Consider the following 10,352-nt stretch of genomic DNA (forward strand, 5'->3'; position numbering starts at 1 on the left):
CAGCTCGGGGGGCGGTGAAGAGCGGCCTGGTGGCGTTCATGGTCCTGGGGCTGGCTGTGCTCACCATGGCGCTGGCGGTGGGCGGCCGCAAGGCCATGGAGTCCTTCGACAGGCGGCACTACACGAGACTGGAGCTCAACGACCTGCACTACGAGGTGTAGGAGGGGCCAGGCTTAACGAGGCTTAACGAGGCTTAACGAGGCTCAACGAGTCTAACGAGTTAAACAGCGTTAACTTCCTCTTCTTATTCAACAACAGACAGTTTCACAGAGTGTCCACATCCTGCTGGAAGCTAGAGGGACTTTCAGTTGGAGCTCCGCCTCCTCACAGTGGATTGGTTTAATTATCGAGGCTGGTTTAATTTGTGATGGAGGTCCACAGCTGTTCTTACTGCGGTGATGCTGGGCTGTGATTGGTCAGAGGTTCTTCTGATACATTTTGTCAACAGGTTTTCTGGTTGTTGCAGATTAATTTAATTTAACCATCCAGGCTTAACGAGCTCATTTAACCGCTGGTCTGAACACTGGGCTGTGATTGGTCGGAAAAGATCTCATTAATATTTAATAACAACAGTCTTCATTAACCAGTCAATCAGCTTCATCTTAATGAGGGTGTTTAGTTTCTTACCTTCAAACATTTTTAATTAATTGAAACAATAATTAGTCTAAAACATTTGACTGAAATTATTTTAAAATGATGCAACTTGTGAATCCTGACGTTTCATTTATTGACTTTGATGAAGAGAAAGATCCTCGTTAAGGTTTTTCCTTCATGAATATTTAATCAGATTTTTAGTCTTTTTCCTGTCGTTTGGTTCAATGTGAGACATATTCTCTAAATAATCAAACATTTAATTCAGCATTAATCACACGATGAAACATTTGAATCAGCTTCAGGCTTTATTCTGCTTCACCGTCGTCATAGAAACGGATGTTCAGAATTGCCTAAGTCATCATTTCATTGATGTTGTAACAGGAAGTCAAACGATGACTTTTCTATTACTTCAGATCTGTAGAGAAGCAGAGAACCAGTGTGAAGGAACCTTTTAGTTCCTGGTTGTGGAGTCTCTGAGTTTTCTTTTCAGCGTTTTGTTCCACTAACATGTGATGAGCTGTTCGGAAACTTCAGACGGAACAAAGAACAAACAGCAATATTTCTACTCCCTAAACTCAGGAAGCCTCTGAAGTGGCTGTGAACGTGGAGCAGCTGTCGTCCATGTGTTCACCTGCATTCACCTGCATGTCTCCAGCTATAGGAGCCCGGCCTCGTTCTTCTTCTCTGATTCACACTCACTGTGTAGATTTGTAGTTTTCTTTCTCATGAGATGGATGATCCTCTCAGATGATGCACTACTGTGCCCTGGTGTTTCTCACGTGTCTGAATGTGTTTCATAGCTGCGCACTATTTTCCTACAAGAGCATTTGTATTGGATGTCACGTGCACTGAGGCTGCAGCGCCTCCGCTCCACCAGGGGGCGCCAGCGCCCGAAGAGGCTCTGATTTTTACCTGATTGTAATAGTTAGGTCTTGTTTTGTGAAGTGAAGCTTTTGAATAAGTTTCTTTTTTTGATGTTTTGTTCTCGTAAGAATTAAAAAGTGTGATTTTTGAACCCGTCTGTTTATTTATTTAATTTATTTATTTAATTATTTTTATTGGATTCTGGTTTAGTTTATTCTGGAGAAAGTCAGTTATGAGGAGATGAACAAACACATATTAAAATAAACCCTGGGAAAAAGAAAAGCTGGTACTTTATTTAGATTTAGAAACAGACTCAGGGACTTGGTTTAATGGTTAAATCATCTCATTGTCAAGTTAAAAATGTTCCTGAAGGATGAAAAACTTGAGTCTGGTCCTTTTTAATTCACATCATGTCCCAGGTTCAGGTAAAAACAATCGATCATGTTCGGTCTTTCTCTATCTATCTATCTATGATCCGGGTCCTGGTCCCGGCCCTGGTCCTGGTCCCGGTCCTGGTCCTGGTCCTGGTCCGGGTCCGGGTCCTCACAGGGACGCTGGGACCTGCAGAGTGTGTCCGCTCCACCTTAAATCCGTCCTGGCTGCACCACGTGACCGTGTTCTTGGAAAGTTCCTGGAAATGCTGCTCGGTCTGGGCTCAGTTCTCAGGCTGCTGCTGGACTCCGGTGATCCGGGCTCGGTGTGTGTCTCTGGGTCCACCGGGAGGACGGGAAGCTGTCGGTGTCCGTGTCGGTTCGGTCCGCGGAGATAGAGCCGCCGTGCGGGAGCCGGGAGGGAGGACGGAGACGAGCAGAGCCGCCCGAGAGGAGCCTTCCGCCGGGTTCGGACCCGGAACATGTCGGTGTGTTGGAGGAGCAGAACCGGGCTCTGAGCTAGCTCTCTGCTAGCAGCTAGCAGCGACCGCAGCCTCTCAGGTGAGTCTGAACACCTGAGACCTGGACGCACCGAACTCCTTCAACACGCTGACATGTTCCGTGTTCGCCCAGTTCTCTGACATTTCTGGGAAATTAAAACCAAAACAGATGATGTTTTCCTTTATTTCCACGTTCACGCTTTAATTCCACCAACAACAATAAGCGCACGAGGCGATGGTTTGTTTTCTCCTGCAGGGAAAGAATCGATAATGTTCCACCAAACTCCGTAGAAAAAGCTCCGTATTTAACACTAACTCGACACCTCTTACATTTATAATCACTTAAAAGCAAAACAGGCGACATTTTCCTTTATTTACCAGCTGAGTCTTTAATTCTGCCAACAACAACAAACCAGCACTGACTCTAATCTCACTGTTTTCTCCTGTAAGGAAAGAATCGATGGTGTTACACAAAACTCACGTTAAAATTCAGATTATTTTCAATCTTCTTCGAGTAAAAAAAATCACAATAACATACGTGCCTTTATTTATCAGTAGACTCTTTAATAATAAACAAGTTCATTTGTTTTCAACTGTTTAGGGACAAACTCTAAAACTGTCTCTTTAAAAACTTCTAACGTAAAAAATGTGAAGAGGAGACTTTTCCTTTAAAAACTGTCCCTCTTTCATTCCGCTAAACGAAATAAACACATGACGCAACAATAGCTCTGATTTGACTCAGTTTTCACCTGAAGGATCAACTGTTAGCTTCGCCAAACTCCCTTTAAAATTCCGCCAATTTTACTTCCTCTCTCTGACTTTCTGTGTCCAAACGTGCTTTAGCATAATTAAACACGGTTTTCCATTATTTTGAAGTCCAGTCTTTAATTCGTCTGTCGCCATCCTGTGTTTATTCCTACATTTATATTCCCTCCAGTGTTCTAATAACTGTCTAACACTGTTACACATGGAGCAGATGATGCAGATGATTAGATTAAACATTTCCTCTGCTGGTTATAAACATGTCAGGAAAGAAAATATCGTTTAAGTTCTGCACACAAGAAAGAAGTTATGAAAGTGTTTTTATAGAGATGAAAACACTCTGGTTGAACCAAAGTGTGTTGGTGTTTCAGCTGATTTAACGGTTCTGTGTGGTGGTAAACGTTCAGGTGAAGGAGACAGACAGGAAATTATTCAGAGCTGATAAGAAACACGAGGACGCTGTTACTGTCGTAAAGATAAACACACAACGCTACACCTTCTCATTCCACCAGAGTCCTGTCAGAATCCTGCTGATTTAAGAACCTGAAACTGAATCAGATCCTGATATTAAATGAATAAAAGGAAACAAAGGTTAAGATGGTTTAAGATTCAGAGCTCAGCTCAGTGAATAAATCCACAGACAGACGGTGGTTATGTAAGAATATGGAGAGAGGCTGGTGTTAATTTCAGGTTTTATTTTCTGTTAATCTTCTAATTAGGTGCAGATGCTTTGATTTATTTCAAGCTTTTCTTAAATGGCTGTATTTTTGAATGGAGTTTGTTGAACAGACGTGGCTCTGGCTCCAGGGCTGATTCCTGGTGCAGACGTGCAGACCTCCTCCATGTCTGAGCTCCGGGCCTAAAGCTCGGCTGAAGGCTGGACCTGTCCAATGACCTGCCAGTCCTCCGAGTCCGCGGACACCATCGAGGGCGACAGACGAGCCGACAGCAACGCCGGGGCAGTGGAATCGGACGAGCGCCGCATCGCCTTAGCCATGAAGGACCTCAGGAACACAGGTGGGTTCATTTCTACCACTGAAACCTAAGAGAAGGAAAAGAATCCTGGGAGCGTTTCCTCAAAGCCTCCAGATCCAGCCAACGGAGAACGTCTGGAGAACATCTGGAGAACGTGTGGAGAACATCTGGAGCTTCTGTCCTGGACCCTCTGGGTTTTTAAATCAGACCGTCGTTCTCCAGCCACTAACAGATCAGCTCATTTATTGAGTTTATTGGACGTCACCAGGTTCTTCTAACCAGGAGCTGAACCTGAAAACATCCAGCGAAGAAAAACTAGAACTGAAACGTTTCTGAACCGACTCTGGTTCAACACGTTAGTTCAAACTTCAAAATTCTAGATTCGATGCTGGAGGACGGATCCATCAGAGACACGGACCCCTCGGTCTCTAGGGGACGTCCCAGCCTCTGGTTGCCATGGTGACGCTCATATAAACATGCCTAGTGTTCTTCCTCTTCCTCCTCCGAGCTGACATCATCGTCATGGAGGAGGATCTGGTCTCATGTTCCAGGTTTTGGTTTTATCTCATGGACGTTTTTAACCTTTACAGGCTTCATGAAATATGTGGAAATCAACTTGGAGGAGAAGAAGAACGATTTACTTCCCATGTGTTAAATCTCATGTCTAGTTCCTGGTCTCATTTCTGGTTCCTGGTATCATATCTGGTTCCTGGTTCCTGGTCTCATATCTGGTTCCTGGTCCTTAAACTAATGTAAACATGTATTTGTCACATTAGAACATCATCAACATCATCACATTAGAAACATCAGGACACTTGTTCTTCTTCATGGTTCCTGATAAACCAGGTCAGAGGGGGGACCTTGTAGACCACATTAGACCCTGATTAGACCTGAGGATGTTTCCTGGATCTTCTCTGATTGGCTCAATGAAAACCACATGATAATAAACCTCACTGAGAGGAACCAGGAACCACGTTACCACCTACGGTTCCTGGTCCACGGAGCGTTGACCGTGTCCCTGTGTGACTTGTCTCCTCCAGGTTGGTACTGGGGCAGCCTGACCGCTAACGAAGCCAAAGAGATCCTGCAGGACGCGTCTGAGGGAACCTTCCTGGTGCGGGACAGCTCCCAGAGAGACTACCTGTTCACCATCTCCGCCATGACGTCGGCGGGTCCCACCAACCTGCGCATCGAGTACAAACACGGCAAGTTCAAGCTGGACTCTGTGGTCCTGGTGAAGCCCCGGCTGAAGCAGTTTGACAGCGTGGTCCACCTGGTGGAGCACTACGTCCAGCTGTCCCGGACCAGCGACCGGGCGGCGCCGGACTCTCAGCCCGCCGCCGCGCCGCCCAACGGGACAGTGCAGCTGCTGCTGACCCGCCCCGTGTACACGGCCACGCCCACGCTGCAGCATCTCTGTCGCATCGCCATCAACAGGACGACGCGGCGCGTCCAGGACCTGCCGCTGCCCCCCCGGCTGAAGGACTACCTGACCGACTACGCCTACAACGTGTAGAGGCCGAGCAGCCTGCCCTGTGTCGCCGGCGCCAGGACCCGGCGCCAGGACCGGTCCGGTGGATCAGCTGATCCCTGTGGACGTGTTCTGAGCTGGGTCACGAGAACTCGTCTTCATTGATTTATTTAGGATGAGAAGAAGAATCACAAACATCGGTGCAGACGTCACCGTCCTTCCTGGAACGTTGGACAATGATTGACCTGAAGAATACTATGCAGAAACCAAACCTGTCGTCCCCACCTGTAAACATGGGAACGAAGCCGCCTGATTGGCCGGTGGACGGCTGTGTTTTTGAGGCGGCAATCGATCGTCTGAAAACAAACACGGCGTCCCGTGCGCTGTTGATGGTTTCCTGTGGACAGACGTCAGGTTTGACCTCCGAGGCTCCGCTAGACTTTGGCCCTGCAGCCCGTAGTACTCTGCAGCCCTCAGCCAATCACAGCGCAGGAAAACAAAGGTGTAGTATCACTCTCACAGACCTGTTCACAACGCAGACCACTGGAGAGACTCTGAACCAGCTCCTGTCTGCAGGAGCACGTCCAACCAAACTCTATTTAAAAACACGGACGTTTTAAGAGTTCCTCGTTCACACTTAATTATTAACATGTGGTAGAACATTAAGTTTGAGTCTGTGAAGCTCGGAGCGTCTGGTAAATTCAGCACATGTATCACCACTCGGTAGCATTTATAATATCAACTTTAAATCAGATTGTTGAACCAGACTCTATTTAAAAATCGTTCGTTTTTAAGATTCCCTGTTGTGAGTTAAGAATTCTCTGCTGGTGAAACAAAAACAACGAGTCTCTTTAAAGCTCGGTGTCGATGAGGAAATTCGTCTCATTATTTGATTTAATCAGTGACCATCTGTTGTTGATGATGTCCCTGTTTGAAACCAGGGTCACAGAAGTAACCACCTGTTCCATCCAAACAAACACAGGCCATGTGAAGCTAGCATGTTGTTGAGGGTGCAGCTAACCTCTCGTGACTTCTTGTTGACTCTGACTAATCATCCAACCAGAGCTCGGTCGGCCATGTTGGCGCCCTGTGGTGATGGACGCTGAGCCTCGCTGCTCCTTTCTCTGAATAAATCTTTTTACTGATGGAGTCTTTGTACATATCACGGCCGCTGTCGGCCGCTTTGATTTGTTCTTTTTTTAAAGGTATTTATTGATCGTGTCACACTGTGTTTTCTGGTACATTTTTGTAAAGAAGATTTGAAAGCATGTGTTTGGCCTGTAAACTGTAACGTTGATCATGTCCGACTGTGAGATCAATAAAATTTTTATATGGTGCTTCATCACTTCTGAATCTTGAGTTTTATTTTCATAAAAAGGTGAAATTTGTTCTCATATTATTGGATGTATGAAAACATGTCGGTTAATTATTTTAAATGAGTGGAAATTCATTCCTATGACAAAAGGAAATAAACGGAAATAAAATGGCAAAATAAATGTTATATTTGGACAAACAAGAAAATGAAAAGAACTGAAAATTTCAGGGGTTGTGTCCTGATCTCGCGAGAATTCACCGCAAGGTAAGTTCACGTTACCGTTAGCTCAGGTGTTAGCGATAAAAAAACTAAGAAATGACGGTTTTATTTGAACATTTAGTCTGGAAAGGTTCATCTTTAATAAAATCTGATTTTAATGGAGGAGTCGAGACAACTGAGCTCCGTTTGAATCAGATTTTATAAATTCTCGTGGATTTCATTAGTAACCAGTGTTTATTAAACCATAAATATGAACCTTCGGCTGGTTCAGTGTCTTCTGGAAGTTTCTGCATCATTATTTTCTCTAAAATCTATTTATTAAGTAGAAACGGATGATTTTAACATGTTTGTGTTTAAAACCAGCTCCGTAGAAACGTAGCGGAGTTTTCCCTGATGTGTTAAATATGCGCCGCATTAATGAGAAGATCGTTATAAATGTTTTAATTAACTCGGTGATAATTATTAGAGCCTCGTAACGAATTAAAAGTAAATATAGATTAAAACGTGTGACTGGAAACTGGTGTTTGCTGAATGTTTGTTCCGCTTCCGTGTTTCCACTCGGACATAATAACACTGAGGACACCACCGGACTGGAAGCTGAGACGGGACCGGGCTTCAGCACCAATAATCGGTTAGTGGACTCTGGTGGACCGAGGGGGGACCGGCGGCTCGCCGAGGACATGGAGCCGGCTCACAGAGCTCTGCTCCGGGAGCACCGCCTAGAACTGTCCGGGCTGCTCCTGGTCAGCGACACCATCGTTCCGTTCCTGTACCAGGAGGACATCTTGACGGAGGCGCAGGTGGAGGACATCGAGTCTCAGCCCACAGAGACACGCAGGACTCTGAAGCTCCTGGACATCCTCCCGAGCCGAGGGCCCCGGGCCTTCCCCGCCTTCCTGCGCTCCCTCAAGGACTTCGACTGGGTCCGAGAGAAGCTGCTGCTGGAGCTCCAGAGTCCACCTGGACCCGGAACCACAGGTGAGACAGCACCAGGGTCCTAACGCTAGACCTGGACCCGGAACCACAGGTGAGACAGAACCAGACCTGGACCTGGAACCACAGGTGAGACAGAACCAGACCTGGATCCGGAACCACAGGTGAGACAGAACCAGACCTGGACCCGGACTTTACAGGTCGAGAAGCCCAGGAGCTCCTAAGTAACCTGGACCCGGAACCACAGGTGAGACAGAACCAGACCTGGACCTGGAACCACAGGTGAGACAGAACCAGACCTGGATCCGGAACCACAGGTGAGACAGAACCAGACCTGGACCCGGAACCACAGGCCTGTAGAACCAACTCCTCCTCCTCTTAAATAAAGATTTCTACACTTTTACAATAAAACAGATTAAATCTGAGTTTGAGAAGGAAAAATCTGAAAAATAACATTTTGTTTTTTTTATTGTTTTTATTGTTAATTTAGACTCTATGTGTCCCCCACAGATGTCCCGGTCCCGGTCCCGGTCCCAGACCCAGTCCTCCAGGTGGTCCCTTCGGACCGGCAGCTGTCCCGGCTGGCGTCCCATCTGGGTCCTGAGTGGGAGTGGGTCCTGATGGACCTGGGTCTGTCCCCTGAGGCCGTGTTTCGCTGCCGGGCCGACCACAGTCTGAGCGTGGGGGGGGCGGCTCTGGCCGGTCTGGTCCAGTGGAGGAGGTCCAGAGGGAAGGAGGCCACGGCCCAGAGGCTCCTGGAGAGTCTGAGGGCGGGGGGCGTCCATCCGTCCGTCCTGGAGGACGCCCTCAGGACGCCGTGACCTCTTCTCCAACCGCAGGACGACGAGACGTGAGACTCAGAGACTCAGAGACTCAGAGACAAAAGACTGAACTAAAGTTTGATCTGAGACGTCTTCACACGCTGGACTGAACTCAGTCTTTTTATTTCCTCAGTCTTTTTATTTCCTCAGAAACAGTTTCCAGACAAACTGAAGACTTTTATTTTGAAAACTACTTCTACTTTTATTTTGACAGGTTGCACAGTTCACTCTTTGATTTCTTTTATTTTTTTTGCAGTTTTAATCTCAGTTTTATTGTAAAACTGTAGAAACTTTTATTTGCTGATTATGATCTTTTTTCCTCCCGTCACTCGTTCTCTAGTGATGCATTTAGACTTTTTACAGTTTAAATCTGACACTAAATAAAAATAGTCCATTTTATTTCTGAGCTCTGACCTCATCACGTCCCTGGATGAACATCATTCACGTTCATGTCTCTTTTTTATTGATGTAGTTTTGACCAAGTCTAAAGTTTTTTACGAGATTTCTAAAAGTGTTAAAATTAATCCTGAATATGTAAAAATAATAATGAGATGATTTAACTTCACATTTTTATTCTTTAGACTCAAATAAAAGTCAAGAATCTCAGATCAGAAAAGGTTTTTATTTAGGAAAAGTTTCACATTGTGAGAACAAAATGTTCCTCCTCCTCCTCTCACTCCTCCTGTCGCTCAGACTAATCATTTCTTTGGGGGAGGAGGAGGAGGAGGAGGAGGAGGAGGAACCTCCAGGAACAATCATGGCCGCCGTCACTGAGCTTCATTAATTCCTCAACAGCCTCAGAGCTGCAGGTTTTAAGGTGGAACTGACGAGTTCAGGCTGTGGCTGAAAAATAAAAACGTTTCAATCCGGAGAAAAACAAAGTGAAGGAAACTAGAAGGAAAAGAACTTTTAACTGTGAACTTTTCTCACCATGAACTGGTTCATTTATATCAGAGAAAAGAAGAAAAGTTTTAATTTAGTCAGAGACAAACAAATGTAACGAATGTCTGTTTAAAATAAGTTCATTTCATTAAAGTTATACAAGAATTCATTAGATTGAAATCCACATTTTTCAGATCCCAGTAATTTTTTTTAACGAAGTCTCTAAAAATATTTTTACAATTAAAATGAGATTAAATCTGAGGTTAAAACCATTTATTTGGGAAGTTTCTGAATAAAAATCTGAAAAATAACTTAAAAAATATAAAATAAGTCAGAAAGAACATAATATAATTAAAAGCCTGTTAAATGTTACGTTTTGTTTATTAATCACGTGGCTGGACGTGTTATTTTTACCTTCTGCTCTGGTTTGTGTTCGTGGTGTCACAGAATCAGTGTTAAATGTTAATTAAGGTCAGACTGTGTGTAATGACCCGGTTCCTCCAGCAGGAGGCGCAACAGCCTCAAGAAAACTGAGTGAACACATGAATTTTAACTCGTTCACCATGAACCACAGTAAAGTGTGTGTGTGTATATATAAATATATAAATATATAAATATATAAAGAGAGAGAGATGAGGCGCTTTT

At 45.0% G+C, this 10,352-nt stretch overlaps 2 protein-coding genes across 4 annotated transcripts; both read left to right on the top strand.

Moving 5' to 3' along the window:
- Window positions 1-2,069: 2,069 nt before the first annotated feature.
- Window positions 2,070-6,882, top strand: socs2 (suppressor of cytokine signaling 2). 3 transcript variants are annotated; one of them, XM_047575773.1, is made up of 3 exons: window positions 2,070-2,390; window positions 3,881-4,108; window positions 5,107-6,882. In XM_047575773.1, exons 2-3 carry the CDS (start codon window positions 3,982-3,984, stop codon window positions 5,580-5,582), a joined length of 603 nt encoding a protein of 200 aa, XP_047431729.1. In that variant the 5' UTR covers window positions 2,070-2,390; window positions 3,881-3,981; the 3' UTR covers window positions 5,583-6,882. The 3 variants fall into 3 exon arrangements, with proteins under 3 accessions (XP_047431729.1, XP_047431730.1, XP_047431728.1); XM_047575774.1 differs by having other exon boundaries at window positions 3,899-4,108; XM_047575772.1 differs by having other exon boundaries at window positions 2,071-2,390; window positions 3,869-4,108.
- Window positions 6,883-7,613: 731 nt separating this feature from the next.
- cradd (CASP2 and RIPK1 domain containing adaptor with death domain) lies at window positions 7,614-9,231 on the top strand. The gene is made up of 2 exons (XM_047575771.1): window positions 7,614-8,049; window positions 8,515-9,231. Exons 1-2 carry the CDS (start codon window positions 7,752-7,754, stop codon window positions 8,823-8,825), a joined length of 609 nt encoding a protein of 202 aa, XP_047431727.1. The 5' UTR covers window positions 7,614-7,751; the 3' UTR covers window positions 8,826-9,231.
- Window positions 9,232-10,352: the final 1,121 nt, after the last annotated feature.

The sequence above is a fragment of the Mugil cephalus genome, chromosome 22, assembly GCF_022458985.1.
Source record: "Mugil cephalus isolate CIBA_MC_2020 chromosome 22, CIBA_Mcephalus_1.1, whole genome shotgun sequence".
Taxonomy (NCBI): Eukaryota; Metazoa; Chordata; class Actinopteri; order Mugiliformes; family Mugilidae; genus Mugil; species Mugil cephalus.

Excerpts from the sequence above, each read along its gene's own strand:
- socs2 (XM_047575773.1), top strand. The coding sequence starts at position 3,982 with ATGACCTGCCAGTCCTCCGAGTCCGCGGACACCATCGAGGGCGACAGA. Across the intron at positions 4,109-5,106 it reads GAAGGACCTCAGGAACACAG|GTTGGTACTGGGGCAGCCTG; the intron begins GTGGGTTCATTT and ends TGTCTCCTCCAG.
- cradd (XM_047575771.1), top strand. The coding sequence starts at position 7,752 with ATGGAGCCGGCTCACAGAGCTCTGCTCCGGGAGCACCGCCTAGAACTG. Across the intron at positions 8,050-8,514 it reads ACCTGGACCCGGAACCACAG|ATGTCCCGGTCCCGGTCCCG; the intron begins GTGAGACAGCAC and ends TGTCCCCCACAG.